Below are 25,738 nucleotides of genomic sequence, written 5' to 3' on the forward strand. Positions count from 1 at the left end.
TCATAAAATTCTGTACTTCAGTATATAGGATTTTGTATTTATTTCAGGTCTGCAAAGAATGATGTAACATTTAGGGAAAAATATGCAGCACAAAAGTCCAGCATTACAGGCCAGGATAGCAAATATCTCCATGGCCACCATGTATTTGCCTTTGGTGCTGAGATAAGCCGGGATCATGGCTATCCAGACACTGCAGAACACCAGCATGCTGAAGGTGATGTACTTGGCCTCATTAAAACTGTCTGGTAATGTCCTAGCGTAGAAAGCTGTAATAAAACTAACAGCGGACAGAATCCCCATGTAACCAAGGACAGAGTAGAAGCAAAGATCTGACCCTTCATTACACTGAACTACCATTTTCTCCTTATAAGCGTGTGTGTCCAGCTCCTGGAAAGGGGGAGAGAAGGTCACCCAACTCATACAGAGAATAACCTGGACAGAGGAGCAGATCAGAAGCACACAATTGGGAAGCTTTACTCCAGTCCATCTTCTCCACACACTTCCAGGCTTGGTGGCTTTGAATGCGATGCAAACCATTATGGTCTTGGCCAGCAACGAAGAGACGGATACTGAGAGTAATATTCCAGCAGAGATCTGACGTAACATGCAGGTTCCATCTACAGGATGACCGAGGAACAAGAAGACGCAGAGAAAACTCAACATGATGGAGACCAGGAGGACAAGGCTCAGGTTCTTGTTATTTGCTTTTACAATCGGGGTGTCCTTATATTTAATAAAAATCTTCAAGATTCCAGCAGTCAATGTAAGGAGTAGCATGGATCCGGATAGAACAATCACTGATATCACATCATCAGGGAAAGAGAGAAATTCTACCAGTTTGGGAATACACTGAGTCTTGTTCTCATTTGGCCACTCATGGTCTGGACATCTCCTGCACTTTTCGCTGTCTATAGGAAATAAAAGCTCATAACATCACATAATATGGCAGCAACAAAACATACGGGGCTTAATAAGCATCAGTTCAATACTTGGCTACTCTGTGGGCCTTTGTTAAGCTCCTTGCTATCTTTGCACCCTACCGGCACCTCGCAATCAAGTCACAGAGAGATCGATGGGGTAACAAAGCTCCCAGCTAGCAGCTTAGATTCCACAATCAACACCGACCACAGCATCTAAATGGTTAAATGTCATCAATCACCATTATCGCTGATTGAGACCACTGAGGGAGGGTGTCAATGATTTTAAACAGCCGGCACCTGTTAAGTATGACTCCCGAGTTCATTCCATATCCTGCCATGACCTATGATATCATAGAGGCTTAACCCCTTCCAATCCAACCTGCACACTCCCCAGATCTTATTTAAATTGGGTGGGAAAACGCATTGTGGATTCCTTGCAATTATTTTATTACCAATTTTTTGTGCTGCATACTGTAACATGCATATGCAGAACGGGCTTCGACATTGGAGCACTGTCCTATATGCTGTTAGAAACAAGTGTCTAACCTTGTCGATATCGGAGCTATGCAGGAAAGCCCTAATGTCGGATGAGGGCCAACACTAGATTGGAACAGGTTAATGGGATAAGAATAGCTGACCAGCTGCAATATAAATGCGATATTTGTAAAACATTTAGATAGAAAACAGAAGAAAAAGAAGAAATACTTACCAGATGTGTTTGATATTTCTCCTTCAAAACATGGTATACACCCATAACAACAAGAACTCCTTTCCTTGAGTACGTGTTTTCTACTTCCTGGTAGACAACTTTCTGTGCACCGAGCCTTTGGTATCTGGACAAAAAAGACACCATAGTCTCTTAATTATTTTTAGTTCAGAAAGTTTACTCCCTACATGAAACCCCATGGCCTTTCTTAGGCTTCGAATGCAGACTGTTCTCAATAATCAGGGAAAACTTTTTCTGATGACCTCCTTCACAGCAAAATCTTTAATTTCTCTATCCAGGAACCAATGGCTTCAAAATGTCAATCACATATTCCACAGGACTGTCAGCTTGGGAGCCTGGTCACACACCATGGATAGTAATGAGTGAAGTTTAGTTCCACCAGATTGCAAAGTTGCATTTGGTCCAAATTAGTTTGAACTGTACTTGACCTTCACCAATACCTATAAAACTGGTGCATCGCATTGTCTTAGAGCCATAAAGCCCCATATAACACTATTAAGTTATCTAGGAGTGTATCTTAGTAGTTTTGAACTGTTTTACGACAAAAAGTTATTGAAGAAAAGAAGAAAAAGAAGAGAAAAATTATTAATTTTCCCTCTTTTAATTTCCCCATTTTGTCCTTAGTCTCCTACTTTTCCTTCTCCTTCTTCTCTTTTTCCTTTGTCATCTTCTTTAAAAAAAAAAAAAAGAAGAAGGAAGAAGAATTTTAGTAGGTTTGGCCAAGGCAACGTTTAGCAAAATTTGACCTGAAACTGAATTTGACTGTTTCAATTCACTCAACACTACAAAGGGATCTGGAACAGACACATTCATAATGAAAGTGAGCTTTTAACCACCCATCCCCACTCTTCCAAACCAAGAAGTACGCCTATAAATGAACAAAATAGAATGTAGCTACAACCTAAATATATTACCCACCGTGAGCCAGGCTGTAGACCTGCAAGAATTGACCAAAGGATCTAAAACAGCCCAAACTAACTAGCATAGACTTTTGTTGACACTTTGCACAAATAGTCATCAGTACTGGTGGTGAGGAACTGTAAATGCGTCACAAAAAAGTCAGTGGCACAGATGACGTAGCCTGGAGCTACAGATGGTGTTCACTCAATTGGTTAGATGAAAATAGGTAGTCAATTCACAAGTGAAAAATAATGGGGAGAAAAGTATATATGAATCCTTGATTTTATTTTTCCCTACTGTAATGTAATGACTGTTGTAAGGCAAGTTTTCCAGATATGTAAATAAATATTTACAACCATGTCAAATCACAATCCGCTCACTTAAAGTATACAGCACACATTTTGCAAGAGCTGGGATAAAATAAAATGGAGGATTCATATATACTGGGCATACTGGATGTAGCCTTATTATATACAGTCATTGAATCTATAAAAGGCTGTGAAGCAGTCTTCTTCTTATATAAAAAGGAGCGATCTATGGGATTATCAAGTTCAAATCTATTGCATGATGTATAAAATTCATCCTGCAGTATAATTATTTTATATATAACTATGCGTTCTACTTACAGATAAGAGAAACCACAATGGAGATCAGCTTCACTCCTAGCTAAGCAAACCTCTATATGGACTGGTGGGACACTTATTCATCTTCCCAGGAGAATAGATATGGGTGAGTCAGGTACTATAGCAGAAATCCGTAGACCATATCTTCTTCATATGGGAGGAAGCAGATTTCTCTTGATGTATTCTTTAGTGAACTAAGTAATGATGACTTTCATACTTCTTTCACTCCTATTAGAATTTTCTTGATTTAACTTTTTTTGTGGATTACCATTAATTACTCATTAAAAGTTACAATAAGTTAATTGACGAGCAGTTTCATTTTGATGATCACTTGTCACTTCCCACATAGCTATTAAATATCCTGATTCCTGAAGTTTTAGGTTAGGAAAATAAGACAAAATTGCATGCAGACTTAGGAGTGTAAAAAGGGCAGATACTTTAGAGAGGAGAGGCCAGACAAGGGCTGAAGGCCTAGGGGTAAGCCAGCCTGACTTGGCCTGGAGGCAGGAGAATTGAGAAAAGAGGTGTTAGAGGCATTGGGGCAAAAAGAGCCCAGGGCAAGGTATGTTATAGGCCTCTTCAGCACTGCGTGGCCACTCTCGTGGCAGCCAACTAGTTGTGTCCCAACCAACCTCCATAAATTGTGGTACGGTAGCAGATGTGTTGTTCTATTTCTTCAGAGAATCAGGTAAGTATGACTGGTGTTTGTGTGATTGTCACACCAGCAGTAGTTGGTCTGGGAACTTTTTGAGTTGGTAATAAATTGTGGGGGTAATTCATAGTGTTTATGTTTCTCCAAGATTTTACCATGTAAGTCTTGTACTTTGACTGGCTTACTTTGCACTCCTGCTGGGTGATGTCCTAAGGAGGGATGTATATTCTACAACAGCCATCTGTGCTTGCTTGTTGTGCCTGTAAAACTGCAGGAAGTAGTTGTTTTTTTTTGTAAGTGGAAAAACCACTTTGAGAAAGTAGTGAACAACAATCTCTGATGAAGAAAACTGCAAGTGTTTCAAAACATGTTGGTTTACAGTGTCCTTACTCAGATGCTATACCCTGGTAATGTCATCCAGCATTTTTTTTAAATCTTGTTCAAACTGGCACATGGTGAATATCATTGGGTGGAGCACAATTTTGGAAAAGTGTCCAGTTTTTTTGCCCTAAGCTTGACAAGTATTCCACTAATCATTTTTTACTTGCAAATAGACTGTCTTCTTCCATTTGCCCAATTGCAAAGTAAGCTATGTGAGTACCATCTGGAATTGGAGGTTCTCCTGTGCAGTTGAGTTTACAGCTCTTTATAACTAGGGCAGTTGCTATGACCTGTAAGAGGGGATCACTGGACCTCACTGTTCAGCCTCATTACAGAGAGGAGAGTCTGAGTGGTTAGCTTTACTTTAAATACTTTTGATTTCTGCAGAGCAGTACGGTTGATAGCTACGACAATATGTTGTATCCAGTATTCCTTGTTCTAGTTCCTAGTACCCAATTTCAGTCCAGTCTCTGTTTTGCTACTTTGTTTTCTTGTCCAGTTTATGTTTACTAGTTTGTGGTTTGTCTAACCTCTCTTGTTTGTTTCTGTTTGCTTTAAGTCATTTCAGCATTTGCTTCTTTAGGCCGAATGCCCACAGATGGATTATCGCAGTGGAATCCGCGGCCAGAAACCCACCACAGATTCCACTGCAATAACTGTCCATGAACATGCTATACTAAATGATTATCCCATGTCCACGAGCTGAAATTAGCTGCGATTTTTCCGCTCGCGGGTCAGAATCACATCATGTATGTTCTATTTTGAGTGGAAAAATGCACAAACGACTTACATTACAGTCAATAGGAATTGGTGTCACGGGGCTTACTTCGTGGACCTCAAAACTAATAAATATTAAAATATAACTTTTATTATTAGTGATTAAAATAAGGAAGAACAAACACATACATATATTATAAAGGATAGAAAAGATTAGAGAAGTGTACTCTAATTTGTAATTTGTGCCACTTTAGTAAAGGGATAAAGACTAATCAAGTTAAGTGGCAGCCAGTCCGCTTATCCACCTTATATTATTAGTCTTGAACTGACAAATGTCTTGGATATTTCCAAACTTAATGCGCAGGTGTCATCCTGATAGTGAAAAATTACAAATTACGAGAAACCTGAGCAAATCATTAACCCTACGCGTTTCCCCCACTAGGTGGGTCCCTCAGGGGCAAAGATACAGTGATTCCAGTCAAGGATGATAAACTGAATAGTGGCTTAGAGAAATACACGTATCCTAATAGATTCTTAAACTAACGTATTTCATGTAAATAATAAAGGATACAAGAAAGAGGAGTAGGATGGACATAAGATGGAAATAAATCTATTCTCCTGAATCAGTTTAAGACCAGGATTGCAATTCCTGGCCAAAATTACGCCGTTTAGTTTTGATTGGTAATGAACTAGCTAAAACCTTCAATAAGTAGGGAAAGAATGAGATTACACTGACTAGTCCCTATTAGAGCTCTGTCTTGGCTAAGATAACCCTATTTGATCCTAGTAACCTATAATCAAAACTAGGTAACAAAATAGAAGAGCTATACCTGGGCTAAGATAACCCTGAATTTGTCCTAGTGCCCTATGATAAGAGCTAGGCAAAAAATAGGAACAAAATAAATGAAAAAAATGGCGGCATGTCAGTCCTGGTGGTGGGCTGACAGCATAATGAACACACAGACCTTATGATCTTAAATAGGGGTTAGATCATCCAGCCTCCCAGTGGGAGCGTCACTTTAATAGCCAATCATGATTGTTTGTATCATACGTCATGAGGATCGTCGCTAAGGTTACTGGATAGCTCCACCACGCTGTGCTGCTTGTATGCCTGTATGGTGAAGTACCTATAGCGCTCAATGTTATAGTAGCGGTCCGCAAGCCCGAATGTACTTGCTTGTAAGACCAGATAGCAAAACGACGTGTTTGATCGTTCCGAAATCTATCCTCACCGAGTCAGGTAATCCTCCTGTGCGTCTCCGTCGTAGTAGCGTGATGACGTATGTGCATAGCGTGACGCCACCACGCAACGCCACCACGCAACGGTCATGTGATGCAGCAGGTTGGTTACCATGGTTTACTCTGTAAAGGGATTCCTAAAGGCCAGTTCCTATAATCTCAGAGGCTCAGACTTTTGCAGCTAGCAAAAACCGAGCTGAATTACTACAACCCCAGAAGAAGAAGGACAATAACATAACCAGAATCATAGAAGCCAGTGACCAAGTGTGGGAGAAGTAAGCTGGAGAGTGATCTAAGTGGTGCTTAGCCTTGAGAGACTGCATTGCAGGGAGAGTGAGATGCCAGGGGAGTGAGGAGTCAGCTGAGAGACACGTGTGAGATGTGCCCTGTGGTGCCCCAGAATAGGGGGCCCTCCAGCACTTCAATATCTGTCTCCTATGGTGTGTTTATGTGTTTGTACTGTGGGATGTGATAGTCCGTGTGTTGTTATGTGTATTGGCTCTGTCTGGGTCAATGCTAGATCATTTGTCTGGTGTCTGTATTATCCTAATCTTATGTGTCTTGCCAGTTACCCTAAGCAGGCCTAGGATTGGCTAGGTAGCTCACCTATAGCTCGGGTTTGCATGTGAGTGCAACTATAAAAATCCAGAGCATAGGGTGAGAGAAGGAGCTTAAGATAACAGAGGAGGAGAGGTGTATGTGTGTGGAACTAAAGAAGAGTTCAAGTAGAGCGGGCTGGGCTCAAGCTACGTAGGCCAGAATGGAGTCTTTTTCATCCCTGCTGGAAGAAGAATCACAGACAGGGCAGAACCCTTGAAGCTCAAAGAGAAAGTCTTTACAAGTTATAATCTTACAGAAGAACTCTCAGATAACTTAGACTGATGGATGCATCTTCTAGAACAGAGAGAAGGAGAGAGAAATTGGTACATGTGTTGGCTGTTAATCGCTAAACTATTGGAATTACAACTAATTTTAAGATACAAAGTTGGAATTAGGTTTTGAAATCTTTGCAAGTGTGGAGTAAACTGTATGCCTGTTTATGTTATTAAAGCAATTCTTACGGTTATCTCTACTTGCCACTGTACATAGCCGGGCCAGGGCGCATCTAAACGCTACGGAATGGGACTATAGAGCCATCATTGAGAATAATTTTATTTCCCTGCAACTTCCCCACAAAGATCTGTGCTCGGCCACTGCAATGTGTTCTAGAAATTTTGTGCCTATTAGAGAGTACTAGTGACACGAGAAAGGAGGAAGCCTGAACTGAGAAGTGCGGCCTCATAATCAGAACTGACATTGTTGATAGAACAAAGCTGCAGGGACTACAGCTAGAGAGACTGCTACAGATAGACTGCTATTGTCCTGCAGATGTGTACAGTAGTCTCAGCAGACTTCCAAAGATGCTTCACCTACGCTACAGTAGAGATATGTAAGTGAGGTATGTCCTCAGAAAAAAAACAATGTGTGCACACAGGCAGTGATTAAAGCACAGGCCTGCCTTTTAAAATACATATTCATCCACCAGTTGTAGACAAGAGTTTGGATAACATTTGCATTACTATCAGACTGTGTGCAGGCGACCTCATCCCCGACACTCATCCCCGCATGTACTCGCTTCTATGCTCTCCCCCGCCCCTCTCCATTCTCTTAAAACAATGGCCGTTCAGTACTGAACGGCTGCTATTTACACTGAACGATCATCTTTCAGGATTTTATACAGAATAACGATGAGCAATGATCCTGAATGATAATCGTTCATGAAAGGCAGCAAAGGGCATACCAAAGTTGCCAGTGACAGCTGGTGTTTTTGATGACTGTGCCTTTCAAAGGTGAAGAGCTGGACGCCTGGGTTTTTTCTGGTACAAGAAAAAGGGAGGAGGAGGATGACATCACAATGAGAGCGGGAGACAAACAAGGAAGACAGGGAGCATCAGGTCAAGATTGAAAAGGCCTGCCCGTCCACCCTTACAGGGGGGTGAAGTTGTTGGTCTAGTAGCTTATGGGAGAAGTTTTGGGTCATATGGAAAGTTGTCACAGCTGGCTGGTCAAGGCGGTTTTTCCATGCCAGCATTTTACGGTTTGGAAGTACGGGTCTTCAAGCACGCTGCATAAGCCTGGGTTTCAGCTGGTTTTATCAAAGTCGGTTACAATGTTAAGGATTGTTGGAAAATACGGTTTAAAGCATGAAAAATGTTAGTAAAAGCTGTGGCTTATACGACTTGAACAAACATGGAATGTAATAAAAGCTGTGGCCTACCCCACTTGAACCAACATGGAGTGTTGGAGTTATTACGTTAATAAATTAGACTGGAAGGGCAACAGATGGTTGGTATATGAATGCAAGCAGTCCTGTAAATAGCAGCCATTCAGTATTGAACGGCCATCGTGTTACTGTATATACCGGCGTGTAAGGTGACTTTTGAACCCCGAAAAATCTGCTCTGAAGTCGAGGGTCGTCTTATACGCCGGTAATACAAAAAAAAGAAAGTGTCAAAAAAAAAATCATTACTCACCTCCCCCGGCGTTCTGCGGCGCTGCTGCAGGCTGTCGCTCCCTCCTGGTCCCCGGCAGAGCATTGCTTTCTGGACGCAGGGCTTGAAATCTCCGCCTCCAGAAAGCTAATACTGTGATTGGCTAACACACGCTGTCAGCCAATCACAGCCATTCAATGACATCATTGAATGGCTGTGATTGACTAAAGGCACGTGTGTTTTAGCCAATCACAGCCATTCAATGATGTCATTGAATGGCTGTGATTGGCTGACGGCCCTGCGTCCAGAAAGCAATGCTCTGCCGGGGACCAGGCGCAGAACGCCGGGGAAGGTGAGTAATGATTTTTTTTTTTTGCTCCACTGTATTCCCGGCGTATAAGGTGACAGTTGGGGGGTCGCCTTATACGCCGGAATATACGGTAAGTCAATGGAGAGGGGCGGTGGAGAGAGAGGAGAGAAATCTCCTCCAGCTGCCCCCCCACCCCACTGGCTGCTCTGTCAGAGACCCAGTGATACCTGCTCCTGTGTGACAGCACAGCAGCCAGTATCTGCGGGGACGATTGTCAGACATTGTCCTGTGTAAATGGAACTTAAGATTAAATGACCCAATTAGGAATACTGTGGGTTAAAGCATTAGAGTTAGTTCTTGTGGATTTCATTTATTCGTTCAGATTCACTAAAGAAATGTCAAAACTTAACTCACAAAGTTTCATCATGATGACACATTACCTCATTGTTGATAGTTTTCCACTGAATTAAACTTTCATTGATGATAATGGCTTCTGCGTCAAGTATCTGTGAATATTCAGGTACAATGTAGGGAACAATACTTGAGATCAATGTTTGATTGACTATAATGTGGTTATGAATTTCGAAACGTTCTAAGATTGCTCCGTTCATCTGGAAAACCAGTTTACCAAAATGTTCTAGATGAATCAAAGTATGATATACCTTTGGAATAAAAGGGGGGAAAAAAGCTATAACCACACACTGAAACATATAAAAAAACGTAAAATTTAAAAGCCTCAACCAGTATATTGTACTTTTTTTTTACACAATTGTACTATTTTGCTTGTTTGACATATATGGTTTGCTGCAACAATGGCAATCACTATTCATAGCAGCTGCTAGGGACGAATTATAGGCAAGGCACATTGGTGTCTGCCCAAGGCCCTCCACCACCCAATCTTCATGGTGGCAATATGGCGATCCTCTCCAGGTGAAAAGAGGTAGAGTTCTACCCTGGCTCCATAACACTCACAAACTATAGTTGAAAGGACTATTGTATGTCTTGCTTTCTTTCTTATATGTGGATTTTGTAGGTGGTCAAGTGGGATCCATATCCCCGCAGTGTTCCAAGAGGCTCCTGCAACCCTAATTAATCCCTAGAAACAGCTATGAGAATTACCACAAGAGGGAAGCCGATGACCGAAATAAAACTAGACTTTCATTTACCCAGGAAAAAGAATCTAAATAGCCTAATCAAGACAAGGTGAATTGTAGGCACTTCTGGGATCCCAATTTACAGTATATGGAGAATTAGCCAGTTTCACCTGAAGAGGGCGAAACATCTGCATCTTTCTGTGATTACCATAGATTTAAATAGAGAGCTGCTGCCTCACTTAGCCAAATTGGGATTGGGGGACCACTCCTCTTCCAACAGCAGGCACTACATCTGGGTTAAATAAATGAGATTGAAATCCCTAATTAAAAGTTGAAGGTGTAAAAGATTTATTTAACCCCAAAGACAAGGCTGTTTTGTACCTGAAGGACCTGACACCATTTAGGGATTTTACCCATGGTGGTGGTTTTACTACCCTATTTTCTTTCCTTTAGCTATCAAAAATATTTTTGCTGCGTTTTTCCCCTTTACATGTAGGGCTAATTTTTTTTTTCCTCCTCGTTTTTATTGACATTTTCCATCAATACAAAGGAAAAATAGACAAATATGCCACTCACATATCACATATGGGAAGAAAATGCCCACTAAAGTTCGTGAGTAGTAAAAATCAAATGCAATTAAACAAGGAACACTTTAACTTAAAGGGGTTGTCCCGCGCCGAAACGGGTTTTTTTTTTTTTCAACCCCCCCCCCGATCGGCGCGAGACAACCCCGATGCAGGGAGGTAAAGGAAGCTTACCGGAGCGCTTACCTTAATCCCCGCGCTCCGGTGACTTCAATACTTACCGCTGAAGATGGCCGCCGGGATCCTCTGTCTTCGTGGACCGCAGCTCTTCTGTGCGGTCCATTGCCGATTCCAGCCTCCTGATTGGCTGGAATCGGCACGTGACGGGGCGGAGCTACACGGAGCCTGCATTCTGCACGAGCGGCTCCATAGAAGATTGCAGAAGACCCGGACTGCGCAAGCGCGGCTAATTTGGCCATCGGAGGGCGAAAATTAGTCGGCACCATGGAGACGAGGACGCCAGCAACGGAGCAGGTAAGTAAAAAACTTTTTATAACTTCTGTATGGCTCATAATTAATGCACAATGTATATTACAAAGTGCATTATTATGGCCATACAGAAGTGTATAGACCCACTTGCTGCCGCGGGACAACCCCTTTAAAATAAATGAAAAGTGGGAAGGTAGAGAGACAAACATTGGCATTGGGGTAGTGGGAAATGGGTGGGGGAGGCGGGCGGAGCGGAGGGAGGGGGACTACATAACGCCTATGGAAGCATTAGCATGTGGCTGTCATAGTGGGTTCAGGGCCATCTGCTCATCCATGAAGTAGGCCAAAACGTGACCCCGCAGGCATATACAGCTAGAGGCTGTGAAAATAAAGAGGCCCACGAACTCCCTGATCCCATAACCAAGTCAACCAATAACTAGAGACCATTTCTTACTTTATACCAGGTGCTCCATCTCTCCAGGAATCCGTCATGGGTGCCTCTCGACCAACTGACCAGTTCTTCCAAGTTGCAGGTCTGGTCAACTCTATCCTTCCATTGGGTCAAAAAGGATGAGATTTTTTTGGAGCTAAAGAAGAGGGACCAGTGCCTTAGTCACGTCAAGTAAATGGACAATCAACCTGTGTTTCAGAGGATGAAACACTGCTGAGGGCTTCCAAATCTCTGGGGTGAGTGTAAATTTTGGGGAGAACGTCCAGAGAGTCGTTTCGACTTCTAGCCAAAAGGGAGTAAAAATCGGGCATTCCCACCAAATGTGTAGGTATGAGCCTATTCCCGCGTCGCATCTCCAGCATTTGCGCTGCATCACTAGACTATGATCAAAGAGCCACCGAGGCGTCCTGTACCACCTGACTAAGAGTTTGTAATGGGCCTCCTGTGAGGGAATACAAGGCGACAGGCCATAGGCCATTTTCTGGATTAAACAGATATCATCTGACGAAAGGTTAATACGCAGTTCTTTCTCCCATGAGGATAGAAAAGCTTGTTTAGAGTTTTGTGTGGGGGAGATAAATTGTTTGCGAAGGAATGCAATTCTTCTAACTGTATGTCCCCAATCCCACCTCTCACATGGGCTGACTGTAAAAAGGAAAGGGTCCACCCAGGAAGAAAGTTCCGCAGGGCTTCCTCTGGACCCAGATGTGCCAGGGCCTGTAAATCGCCAAAGGACCTATTAACAAATTTTGACCAGAGACTCGTTAGACAGGAGTCCCCAGGGAACCCATGAAGCAAGATAGTATGCTGAGAGAGATAATCAGGGAGGGCTCCTTGGCAAGAGTTTCCCTCAGGGCATCCCAGACCTCGCAGGGACCTCTTAGAAGGGGACTGAAGCTCTTGGCTCTATATAGATTCTTCTAAGGAAACCAAAGGGTCTCCAAAAGGTGGTGCCATATGTGGTTTTGACTAAGTGAACCTGGAGGGGGTCTCTCAATGGTCTAGTTAACTCCATCCAATAACTCAGATGAGATGCCAAATAAAAGTCGTGGATGCAGGGCAGACCAATTCCCCCCTCAGAGCCTCTCCTTATCATGAGGCTATACGCCAATCTAGGCTTCTTCCATCTCCAAATACACCTTGAAAAAATTGAGCGATGGGTCTTATAGAGGATAATAGGAAGGATGTAATATTTTAGTATGTTCTTTCTGCCAAACCACGAAATCCAGGGTAAGTCGTAGTCATGCAGAAGATTCTTGATTTTAGCGATAAGGGGAGAAAAATTATCAAGGTATAAGTCGCCTATTCTCTTGGTCAGTTTCAACCCTAAGAAATCAATTGCTGATTCTGTCCAAGAGAATAAGGAATCATCCTCTTATGCTCTACGGCGGCTTGGGGGGATGGAAACAGTATCGTCAACTTGGCAAAATTGATTTTGAAATTAGAGAGGCTCTCAAACTGATCCAGGAGGGAAGTAAACCTAGGGAGAATAGTTTCTAGGTCTGTGATCGAGAATACAATATAGTCGGCAAACGAAGCACTATAGAGCTCCTGTCCCCCCATCGTTAGGCCGCGTATCTCAGGATCTAGTCTGACACTCTGAAGCAAAAGGTTTTAGTGCAAGAATAAAGAGGGTAGGGGAGAGTGTAAGCCCTGATGGGTACCATTTCTGATATCAAAAGTCGTTGATTTTTAGTCTGGCATGGCGATCATAGTAGAGAGAGAAAATGGCTGAAATACAGTGGGAGGGGAATTGAAATGTAGGAGTACAGCCTGCATATAGATCCAATCAACCCTATCAAAAACCTTTTTGGCATCGGTGCTTACTAGGGCTAGGGGAATTCCTTTTGATTGGGCGTACTGTACCACGTGTAAAATTCGCAGACAATTATCTCTCCCCTCCCTTCCCTTCACAAACCCGCCCTGTTCTCTATTAATCAAATTAGGAATGAGAAACTCCATGAGTTTGGCCAAGAGTTTAGCCCACAATTTGACATCTAAATTTATGAAGGTGATGGGCCTGTAGCTACTACACATCTCCGGATCATTATTGTCTTTATTGATAAGAGTAATATGAGCTTCTTGGGCCTGTCTCGGGAGGGGACAGCCCTGTAGAAGGGAATTATAAAGTTCGGTCAGGCGTGGTACTAATACGTGACAAAGGGACTGATAATAGATAAGAAGGAGGCCATCTGGGCCTGGGCTTTTACCGGGAGGGGAGGAGTCTAAGACTCGCTTCACCTCAGGTTCTGAGATCGGGACGTCAGGGAGGGCGCTACATCCTCCTCTAATTTGGGCAGACGCGAATTTGTTAAAAAGTCCGCAATTTGCTCTCTAAGCCCGCTGGGAACGTCAGAGGGTGGGTGTGCCCTGAGATTATAAAGCTGGGCGTAGAACTTCTGGAATTCTCTAGCTATTTCGACTGTGGACGATACCCGGGCGCCCCTACTGGGGTTAATGGAATTGATTTGGTTTTTCCTACGAGCTTTCTTAATCAGAGCCGACACGTTTGCTTCCCCGATTACCTTGGGCGTAAACTACATGTTTGAGGTGAAGACACTTTTTATTAAATCTAGATTCCAGACTAGCGATGAGCGAGCGCACTCGGCCGAGCTTGATGCTCGTTCGAGCATTAGGGAGCTCGAGATGCTCATTACTCGAGACGAGCACCACGTGGCACTCGACTCAATTACAATTCCCTTCCCTGAGAAATGTGCGCCCTTTTCTGGCCAATAGAAACACAGGGAAGGCATTACAACTTCCTCCTGTGACGTTCCAGCCCTATCCCACCCCCCTGCAGTGAGTGGCTGGCGAGATCAAGTGACCCCCGAGTATTTAAATCAGCCCCGCCCGCGGCTCGCCACAGACACACACTAAGAGAGATCAGGGAAAGTGCTGTTGCTGCTGCTGCTATAGGGACAGTGTTAGCGTCTTCAAGAACCACAACGGTCCGTCTTAGGGCCACAGCTCACCTAGTGCATTACTGTTGTGGCTGCTGTGAGCAGTTTTGCACTTTTTTTTTCAATGTATGTCGGGCGTGCAGGCTATAGCGTTCTCAGGCTGCAGTCTGTACTTGAGTATAGGGGCAGTATTGGTCAGACAGGGGCAGTGGTAGTGTAGAATCCTTTCTACAAGAACCCCAATTGTCTTTCTTAGGGCCACAGCTCACCTAGTGCACTACTGTTGTGGCTGCTCTGAGCACTTTTGCACTATTTTTTTTTAATGTATATCGGGCGTGCAGGCTATAGCGTTCTGAGGCTGCAGTCTGTACTTGAGTATAGGGGCAGTATTGGTCAGGCAGGGACAGTGGTAGTGTAGAATCCTGTCTACAAGAACCCCAACGTTCTTCTTAGGGCAACCTCTGACCGTGTGCATTTAAAGGGGTGGTCTCGCGAAATCAAGTGGGGTTATACACTTCTGTATGGCCATATTAATGCACTTTGTAATATACATCGTGCATTAAATATGAGCCATACAGAAGTTATTCACTTACCTGCTCCGTTGCTAGCGTCCCCGTCGCCATGGTTCCGTCTAATTTCGGTGTCGTCTTGCCTTTTTAGACGCGCTTGCGCAGATCCGTCTTCTCCCTTCTTCTCCCTTCGGCTCCGCTCGGCAGCATCGGCATTTTGGCTCCGCCCCCTTGTACGCATCATCGCGTAGCTCCGCCCCCGTCATGTGCCGATTCCAGCCAATCAGGAGGCTGGAACCGGCACACATCATGGGGCGGAGCTACGCGATGATGCGTACAAGGGGGCGGAGCCAAAATGCCGATGCTGCCGAGCGGAGCCGAAGGGAGAAGAAGGGAGAAGACGGATCTGCGCAAGCGCGTCTAAAAAGGCAAGAAGACACCGAAATTAGACGGAACCATGGCGACGGGGACGCTAGCAACGGAGCAGGTAAGTGAATAACTTCTGTATGGCTCATATTTAATGCACGATGTATATTACAAAGTGCATTAATATGGCCATACAGAAGTGCTGAACCCCACTTGCTGCCGCGAGACCACCCCTTTAACTTTGTTGTTGCTGGGAGTTGTAGTACCTCAGTATTGCACAGCAGAGCCTGCGTGCAGCCTTCATTTAAATATTTTTCTGTCCGCACTTTGCATTGCATCAGTTCAGTCTGCATCTAAGTGTACGTCAAGAAACCACAAACTTTCTACAACGCTCTGTGTTATACGTGTGCTGTCTCACAAGTGCATGGTGTGCCCGATGCCCATAGATTGAAAGTGTAATACACACTGCATAGCCTCAGCCTGCATTGCATCGAAAATAAAAGGAGATTTAAAAAAGAAATCCTTTTTACGGCTACCGGTGACCCAGTGCATTTGCCTGCGTGGCCTGTGGGACTTCACGTCCATCCAAACTGCATAGTGCACAGCAAGGCCTAAGTGCAGCCTTTAATAAAATATTTTTCTCTCCGCACTTTGCGTTGCGTCAGCTCAGTCTGCCTCTAAGTGAACGCCAAGAAACCACAAATTTTCTACAACGCTCTGTGTTATACGTGTGCTGTCTCACAAGTGCATGGTGTGCCCGATGCCCATAGATTGAAAGTGTAATACACACTGCATAGCCTCAGCCTGCATTGCATCGAAAAAAAAGGAGATTTAAAAAAGAAATCCTTTTTACGGCTACCGGTGACCCAGTGCATTTGCCTGGGTGGCCTGTGCGACTTCATGTCCATCCAAACTGCATAGTTCACAGCAAGGCCTAAGTGAAGTCTTCCTTATAATTTATCTCTGGCTTCATTTTGTGTTATATTACCGCTGGCAGCCACCAACTGCGCGGCAATAATTCACAAACATTTTTACACTGCTCTGTCTCGATTCTTAATCCAGCATGCTGAGGGGTAGGGGTAGGGGCAGAGGACGTTGACGCGGTCGCGGTCGAGGACGCGGAGTCCCAAGTGAGGGTGTGGGCATAGGATGAGTTCCTGGTCCAGGTGAATTGCAGCCAAATGCTGCAGGAGTAGGAGAGAGGACAGTTTCTGGGGTCCCCAGCTTCATATCACAATTTTTGGGTCCTCGTCGTAGACCTTTATTAAAAAATGAGCAGTGTGAGCTGGTCCTGTCGTGGATGGCAGAAAGTGCATCCAGCAATCTATCGACCACCCAGAGTTCTACGCCGTCCACTGCTGCAACTCTGAATCCTCTGGCTGCTGCTCCTCCTTCCTCCCAGCCTCCTCACTCCATTACAATGACACATTCTGAGGAGCAGGCAGACTCCCAGGAACTGTTCTTGGGCCCCTGCCCAGAATGGGCAGCAATGGTTCCTCTCCCACCGGAGGAGCTTGTCGTGACCAATGCCCAACGTTTGGAAAGTTCCAGGGGTCCAGGGGATGAGGCTGGGGACTTCCAGCACTTCAGGCTGTGCTGAAACTACTCAGCTTAGGATAGAAGAGGCACACGGCCCACGAACTGTTGCACGGTCTGTCAGAGCAGACCGACCGCTGGCATTCGCCACTGAGCCTCCAACCAGGTATGGTCGTGTGTGACAACGGCAGTAACCTGGTGGCGGCTCTGCAGCTCGGCAGCCTCACGCACGTGCCATGCCTGGCCCACGTCTTTAATTTGGTGGTTCAGTGGTTTCTGAAAGGCTATCCACACTTGTCAGACCTCCTCGGCAAGGTGCGCCGGGTCAGCGCACATTTCCGCAAGTCCAACACGGACGCTGCCACCCTGCGCACCCTGCAACATCGGTTTGAGCAGTATGAGCAGCGTAGAGCTATAGTGGAATACCAACTCCAACATGGGCGGCGAAGTGGGAGTCAGCCTCCTCAATTCTTTACTGAGGAGTGGGCCGGGATGGCAGATATCTGCCAGGTCCTTGGAAACTTTGAGGAGTCCACCCTGATGGTGAGCGGCGATGCTGCAATCATTAGCGTCACCATTCCCCTGCTATGCCTGTTGAGAAGTACCCTGCAAAGCATAAAGGCTGATGCTTTGCGGGCAGAAACGGAGGCGGGGGAAGACAGTATGTCGCTGAATAGTCAGAGCACCCTCGTGGAGGAGGAGGAGGAGGAGGAGGAGGGGGGGAGGAGCCTGAGGAGGAAGAGACAGCTGGGCCCACTGCAGAGGGTAGCCATGCTGCTTGCCTCTCATCCATTCAGCATGTATGGCCTGAGGAGGAGGAGGAGGATACTCAAAGTGATCTTCCTAGTGAGGACAGCCATATGTTGCGTACAGGTACCCAGGCACACATGGCTGACTTTATAGTATCAAAGGAAAAAAGCTAACTTTGCGCTCGTTCGGGAATAAGGTATTTATTAAAATACAGAGCGACGCGTTTCGGTGAGAAATAATCACCTTTTTCAAGCTCAATAAACAAATTATACATTGACATACATATATACAATCCAAATAAACACTTCTTGATCTATAGCGGCCGTTTACACGCCGAAAGCAATCAGTGAAGTGTGATCATTAGGGGCGGGAACAATCCTTGCAGATGGAACGTACAGGTGACATAAACGTCATCAAGTTAGTACGTGACATGGAACGCATTATGCGTGTCACGTATTTTAAAACAACTTTATTGATAGCCAGTTAAGTGCAAACAGAACGGCAAAATACCTAGCGAATCGCACACTGTGCCAATTGCGGCAAACTGTGGGGGATTAAAGGTCTTTTACTAAAAGCGGTCCTGGATATCGGTGTCAGCAGGGTCTATCGGTTGATTCTCCCTGCACGGCACCAGATGAGTGCTTTCCGATTATATGTAAGGTAGCACTATTCTGAAAATTCATTGAAGAAACCTGGCGCATTCCTGAAACTGTCTTTTATGGCTGACTTTATGTTAGCATGCCTTTCTCGTGACCCTCGTGTTAGATGCATTCTGGCCACTACGGATTACAGGGTGTACACACTGCTTGACCCACGGTATAAGGAGAACCTTTCCACTCTCATTCCCAGAGACGAAAGAGGTTTGAGAGTGATGCAATACCACTGGGCCCTGGTGGACAAACTAATGGTAAACTTCCCATCTGACAGCGCTAGTGGCAGAAGGCGCAGTTCCGAGGGCCAAGTAGAAGGGGAGGCGTGGAGATCAGGCAACATGTTCAGCGCAAGCAGGGGAACACTATCCAAGGCCTTTGCCAGCTTTATGGCTCCCCAACAAGACTGTCTCACACCTCCGCAGTCCAGGCTGAGTTGGAGGGAGCACTGTAAGAAGATTGTGAGGGAGTACGCAGCCGATCGTACCACCGTCCTCCGTGACGCCTCTGCTCCGTACAACTACTGGGTGTCAAAGCTGAACACGTGGCACGAACTTGCGCTGTATGCCCTGGAGGTGCTGGCTTGCCCTGCCGCTAGCGTCTTGTCAGAGAGGCTATTTAATGCAGCTGGGGGAATCATCACAGACAAGCGTACCCACCTGTCAACTGACAGTGCCAACATGCTTACATTCATAAAGATGAACAAAGCCTGGATTTCCCCAGACTTCTCTTCTCCACCAGCGGAGAGCAGCAGAACCTAAAGATTCTTTTCGCTGCAACCACAGATAAAAGCACTCTCCTCTATATTACCGGTTAAACGGGGCATTTAGCTTTGTCAATCTTTCTCTGACATTAGTCCTCCTCCTGCTACTCCTCCTCCAGAAACAACATGTCATCGCGCTAAACAGCCAATTTTTCTGCGGCCCAGAAGGCTCATCTTCATCTACCATTTTTTTTTACAATTTTTCTAAGTTTCAAAAGTATTGAGACTGTAACATGAACCAATTTTTTTAACAGGGCTACCTCCAGGCACTGTTACAAATTAAGCAACAGTGAGCTGTATCTTTAAAAAAATCTTTATGGGTTTCACCTGCCCTCTCGGTTGATAAATTTTTCAGAGTTACACTTGTACTCTTGGTACATTAATTTTTGGGGCCCACGCCTACACTCTTATCCAATTAATTTTTCCGGCCTTCGCCTACGCTCATGGTATCCCAATGTTTCAAAGGTTGGCCTATACTTTTACTACAGAAATTTTACTGGGGTTTGCCTGCCTGCCTATACCTCTGCTACAAGACAGTTACAGGGGTCTGCCTATACTGCTGCCACTTACATGTTACAGGGGTCTGCCTATACTGCTGCCACTTGAATGTTACAGGGCTCTGCCTATACTTCTGCCACGTAAATCTTACAGGGGTCTTCCTATACTGCTGCCACTAGGATGTTACTGTGGTCTGCCTATACTGCTGCCCCGTTAATTTTACTGGGGTTTGCCTATACTCCTGCCACGTAAATGTTACAGGGTCTGCCAATACTACCACCAAGTAAATGTTACAAGGGTCTGTCTATACTTCTGCTACAGAAATGTCACTGGGATCTGTCTTTAGTGTTACTACAGAAATGGTGCTGGGGTCTGTCTATACTGCTGCTATAGAACTGATACTGGGGTCTGCTTATACTGCTGCTACATAAATGTTACTGGGGTCTGCCTATACTTCTGCCACATAAATGTTAAAGGGGTCTGCCTTACTTCTGCTACAAGAATGTTACTGGGGTCTGCCTATAATTGTGCCACGTAAATATTACAGGGGGTCTGCATATACTTCTGCTACAAAAATGTTAAAGGGGTCTGCCTATGCTTCTGCTATATAAATGTTTTAGGGGTCTGCTTCCACTGCTGCAACAGAAATGTTACTGGGGTCTGCCTATACTTCTACTACAGGCATGTTACAGGGGTCTGCCTATGCTTGTGCTACATAAATGTTACAGGGGTCTGCTTATACTGCTGCTACAGAAATGTTACAAGGGTCTGCCTATACTTCTGCCACATAAATGTTACAGGGGGTCTGCGTATACTTCCGCTACAAAAATGGTACTGGGGTCTGCCTATGCTTCTGCTACATAAATGTTTCAGGGGTCTGCTTATATTGCTGCAACAGAAATGTTACTGGGGTCTGCCTATACTTCTGCCACATAAATGTTACAGGGGTCTGCCTATACTGCTGCCACTTAAATGTTACAGGAGTCTGCCTATACTTCTGCTACCAGAATGTTACTGGGGTCTGCCTATACTTCTGCCACGTAAATGTTACTGGGGGTCTGCATATACTGCTGCTACACAAATGTTACAGGGTTCTGCCAATACTGCAGCTACATAAATGTTACAGTGGTCTGCCTATACTTCTGCTAATGAAATGTTACTGGGGTCTGTCTATACTGTTACTACAGAAATGTTAATGGGGTCTCCCTAGACTTCTGCAAAATAAATGTTACTGGGGCCAGCTTGTACCTGCCTGGCAGTTTTAAAAAAAACAAGAATGTCTAGGGCATGGCCTGTGGGCCACAGCCAACATGTATTTCCTCTCACGTAACCACAGCTATCCGGGGCACTGTAATTGAATTTCTTTATGTACCATCTGTGTGTTCCTGCTAGCCACCCATGCTGCGGGTGCACACAGACTTCCCATAGAGGTGTTTTACCTGTCTGTCCCCAAAACACTGACAGACTTTGGTCGGGTGCAGAGTGCAGATGGTTTACCCCTTGCATTGTCAATGAGGTATCCGACACCCAAACAGAATGAGTAGTCTGTGGACACATGGAGTCCCCATTGCTATGTCACTCGCAGCACCTTGGGCCACACAAGGTGTTTGCTGGGACAGAGGCTGACCCAGGGCCAGCTCACATACTTCTCACACAGAGTATTGCAGCATTGAGGAGATGTGTAGAAGTGCTGGGCTGGCAGCTGAGTCTCCTTTATGCCCACGTTTGCAGCTCCTGACAGAGGTGGCACAGGATTGGAATGAAGACCGAACGTCAATTTCTCATCGATCCTCTACAGCATTGCGGGCTATCGCCCCCCCCCCCCTTCAATGAGGGTCGCTACCTGGCCCTGCCAACCTCTGCAGTGTGTGCCTCCGGTTCCTCCTCATGGCAGACGCACTTATAAATAGACATGAAGGTGGTGTGGCTTCGAGGTCAGCGTGTGGCATAAGGGCAGCTGAAGGCTGCGCAGGGACACTTTGGTGTGTGCTGTGGACACTGGGTCGTGCAGGGGCGGGGGGTTGGGCAGCATGTAACCCAGCAGACGTGGCAGCGGAGTGTCATGCAGGCAGTGATTGTGCTTAGTGGGAGGTAGTGTGGTGCTTAGCTAAGGTATGCATTGCTAATGAGGGTTTGTCCTAAGTAAAAATTGTTAGGGGGGGGGGGCACACTCTTGCCGCTATTGTGGCTAAATAGTGAGACCTGGGAGCCTGAGAAGCAGCCCAGCATGTTGCCCCTCGCCTGCCCTATCCGTTTCTGTGTCTTTTCCATCACTTTCTTGGGTTTTCCAGATTTTCACAAAAGAAAACCTTAGCGGAGCATGGGTCATATACAAAAATGCTAAAGTCGCTTATTGACTTCAATGGGGCTCGTTACTCGAAACGAAATCTCGAGCAACGAGCACCCGAGCATTTTGGTGCTTGTTCTAGTAGCTATGCAAAATTGTATATAAAGATAGCCATGTATGAAGATCTGTTTAATTCCATTTGATCCCATTTTAAAAGCAATATATGGAATAATAATAAATAAGCAATGTTTTAGAAAATGTAATATGTAGAGTAATAATATGGAAAGTTTTTCCTATCTGTCTACAAGTGATGAAGTATGCTGGTGTTTTTCCTGATGTGGAGGGGTTAGACACATGTACTCTGACTATGAAGTAACATAAGGGTTACATTTTAGGTGTGATTTTAATGAGAAGTGTTTTTTTTTTTTCAAATCAAATTTTATTCAAGATTTTTCGATACATACAAGGAAAGTTACTTGTCATATAAACATCAACCTATTCACAGGTATCTACTGCCCTGACGAGATAATTCACAATAAACGCGTATTACACCAATTCAGGGTACTGCACCCGCAGTATATCCACCCCCCAAATGGACCTATTGGCCCCGGGGGTAAGTGCTTGTATTAAGTACCTGTATAACAACTTGTGGGGGAAGCCGGGGGCGGTAGAGATGGGTGGGGTGAGGGTATGGGGGGGGGGGGGTATAGGATAGCACATTGACTACTGGGCTAGTATGTCTAAGAGCCTCAGATCACGCCAGGAGTGCCACGTTGTAATGAATTTCTCTTGTGTATTGTTTTGCCAGCTAGCGAGCTCTTCTAAGTTATAAATCCAATCCACCTTCTCCTTCCAATGTGAGAGAAGGGGAGGAGACTCCTCCCTCCAATGCAACGGAATCAGAGCTTTAGCTGCGTCGATCAGTTGAGCTACCAATCTGTCTCTCAACGGATGGAACGTTTGGGACGGTCTCCATAGAAAGATCATCCCTGGTGTTAAAGCAAAGTTCTGTTTTATCTTACCCAGCATCACGTCCACTCCTCTCCAGAAGGTCTCAAGTTTCCCGCATGACCACCATATATGCAGATAGGAGCCAGTCTCCACCCCACATCTCCAACATCTGTCATCTGGAGCCAACTTGTATGCATGCAACCATTGTGGAGTTTTATACCATCGAACCAATAATTTATAGTGAGATTCCTGGTCGAGGATGCATGGAGAAAGGCCATACACGGAGGCCAGGATTGACTTAGTGTCCGCTGATGTCAGCTGGATACCCAATTCCCTTTCCCATGAGGTCAAGAATGCGGGCTTATTTATCACCTGTGGAACTATAAATTGACCTCTAAGCCGCAAAATTCTGCGCGCCCTGGGGTCAGGATCTATTAAGGAGCGTTCGAATGGTGTTTTGGGCCTGGTGGATCTACTTGTACCAAGGAAATCCTCAAGGACTCTTGTCACCGAGGCTCTCACCAGGAATGAAGGGCACCAGTCCGGCAGAAGTGTTTGAATGATCTCTGCCACCGGCTTATGAGCCATCCCTTGGAGATCCCCCACCGTAAAACGATTAAATTTTTTCCAAATGGAGGAAGAAACCGGATCTCCTTGTAGAGTCAGATATCTAGGTAATAAATTTAACGGGGTCACTGGAGATGGTCTCGGAGTCAAACTCTCCCTTAGTTTATCTACTACTTCACATGGGCCCTTCAGCAGTAGGGAAAAATCTTTTGCGCGATATCTTTTCCTCTCCGGGAACCACAAGTCACCTAGTGAACCGCTCTTAGAGTGGTCCAGTGCTAATTTTGGAAGGAGCTTGTCTCCTAAGGGGTGTGTCAAATCCATCCAGTAATTTAACTGGGCCGCCCGGTAATAATCTACAATATTAGGTAGACCTATACCTCCTTCCGATTTCCTCCTGATCATTAGACTGTATGCTAGTCTAGGTCTTCTTTGCCTCCACACGTAGGCTGCAAATAACGTACGGAGCGTCTTGAAAAAGCTCGGGGGAAGATATATTGGCAACATCCTGATCTTGTAGAGGATGATCGGTAATATATAGGATTTAAGTATATTGCGTCTCCCGAACCAGGAGATGCTTGGTAAATCGTAGTCCTTAACCAGTTTTTTCACCTTATCCAGTAGTGGGGCAAAATAAATCATCTAAATTTTTTGGAATTTTAACTCCCAGGTAGTCCAGAGCTGTTTCCGACCACGCGAACAGTGAAGAGCTAGAGAGTCTTTTGCCAAGCGCAGGCGGGATAGAAATGTTCAAGACCGTGGACTTGTCGAAATTGATTTTGAAATTTGAAATCTCGCCGTATGCTTTCAGAATTTCGACAAGACTACAAAGTCCTTCCTCCGGGTTGGTTATAACGAAGACAATGTCGTCCGCGAAGGCCGCGGTGGATATGGAGGTATCACCCACAGATAACCCCGCTATACCTGGGTCTTGTCTGATCTGCGTCAGTAGGGGCTCCAGGGCCAAGACGAATAAGGAGGGAGAGAGGGGGCACCCCTGACGAGTGCCATTCTTAATTTCGAAGGGGGGGTGACAAAATGTCGTTCACCCTAATCCTGGTGTGAGGGGCGTCGTAAAGGGAAAAGATCGCTGATACGAAGCTGACTGGGATATTATAATTAAGAAGGGTACTTTTCACATACTGCCAGTCCACCCGATCAAACGCCTTTTCCGCGTCGGTTCCAACAAATGCTAAGGGGATCTTGTTTAAGCGCGCTATGCGTGAAGCATGCAATAGTCTTCTACAGTTGTCCTTTCCCTCCCTTCTCCTCACGAACCCCGCCTGCTCCTCGTTAATTAGGTCTGGTAAGTATCTGCCAAGCCTCTTGGCCAGGAGTTTAGCCCAGAGTTTAACATCCAAGCCAATAAGGGAAATAGGTCTGTAGCTGCTACAGAGGGCCTCATCTTTTTTATCTTTGGGGATAAGCGTAATATGCGCCTCTTGTGTCTGTCTGGGAAGTGGGGCACCCTCAAGCAGGGAATTAAATAGGTCTGTAATTCTGGGTATCAGGATGTCTTGGAAGGTTTTATAGTACGACATGGAGAGGCCATCTGGGCCCGGGCTTTTGTTTGGGGGGGAGGAAGTTATTATTTCTTTGATTTCGTTTTGTGTAACCGGAACTAATAAAGAATTTGCGGCTTCTTCACTTAGTCTCGGAAGGGGGATTTTTTTGAGAAAAGCGTCAATCCTGGATTTGGCTAATAACGCCTCCTCAGGGGAAGGTTGGTTTTGTAAGTTGTAGAGGCCTTCATAATATTGTTGGAACTCCTTGACAATAACATTAGTGTCTGAAGATACTATGCCCGTTTTTGTTTTGATCGCGGTGATTGTGTTTCTAATCCTTGCTTTTTTGATTAAGGAAGTTGTTAGTTTGCTTCCCTTATTACCTTGGATGTAAAATATGTGCTTCCAGAACAAATGTTTCTTATTAAACTTGGCGTTGAGGCAGAGCAACAGCTCCTTTCTTATTTCTGTCAACTTGCCTAGCTCGGTCTCTGATTGGGAAAGTTTAACTCTTTGTTCTAGCCTGGCAATTTGATTTAGTTTGTCATCAATTTCCTTTTGGGATTTCCTCTTGGCCCTGGAGCCCATTGCAATCAGTAAGCCTCTAACATAGGCCTTGTGTGCCTCCCAAACCGTGGGTTCGCTCACTTCCCCACCTGCATTTAACTGAAAAAACTCCTCTATTTGAGCTGAGAGTGTGGTTACATTTTCTATTGAATCGAACAATGAAGCGTTCAATCTCCAGCGCCACTCCCTGGGAGATTATCTGAAGGGATGTAGTACCGCATGAACTGGAGCGTGGTCGGAAACAGTCTTCACATCTATGTGAGCCCCCTGAAGAGCCTTTAAAAGCCCCGGGGAGACTAGGATATAGTCCAACCTTTGATGTGTTCGGTGGACCTGTGAAAAGAAGGTATAATCCCTGTCTGCTGGGTGGAACAGGCGCCATACATCCACC

The 25,738-nt window shown here is 45.1% G+C and overlaps 1 protein-coding gene across 1 annotated transcript; it reads right to left on the minus strand.

The window, feature by feature from the left end:
- Window positions 1-25,368, minus strand: LOC136581794 (vomeronasal type-2 receptor 26-like). Its single transcript, XM_066582416.1, has 4 exons — window positions 25,164-25,368; window positions 9,381-9,577; window positions 1,630-1,753; window positions 1-908 (listed from the first exon to the last, which is right to left on the minus strand). Exons 1-4 carry the CDS (start codon window positions 25,366-25,368, stop codon window positions 1-3), a joined length of 1,434 nt encoding a protein of 477 aa, XP_066438513.1.
- Between the last annotated feature and the right edge of the window lie 370 nt (window positions 25,369-25,738).

This window comes from Eleutherodactylus coqui, chromosome 11, assembly GCF_035609145.1.
Source record: "Eleutherodactylus coqui strain aEleCoq1 chromosome 11, aEleCoq1.hap1, whole genome shotgun sequence".
Classification (NCBI taxonomy): Eukaryota; Metazoa; Chordata; class Amphibia; order Anura; family Eleutherodactylidae; genus Eleutherodactylus; species Eleutherodactylus coqui.

Excerpts from the sequence above, each read along its gene's own strand:
- LOC136581794 (XM_066582416.1), bottom strand. The coding sequence starts at position 25,368 with ATGGGCTCCAGGGCCAAGAGGAAATCCCAAAAGGAAATTGATGACAAA. Across the intron at positions 9,578-25,163 it reads GCACATATTTTACATCCAAG|AACATTTTGGTAAACTGGTT; the intron begins GTAATAAGGGAA and ends TGATTCATCTAG. Across the intron at positions 1,754-9,380 it reads GGAAAACTATCAACAATGAG|ATACCAAAGGCTCGGTGCAC; the intron begins GTAATGTGTCAT and ends TTTTTTGTCCAG.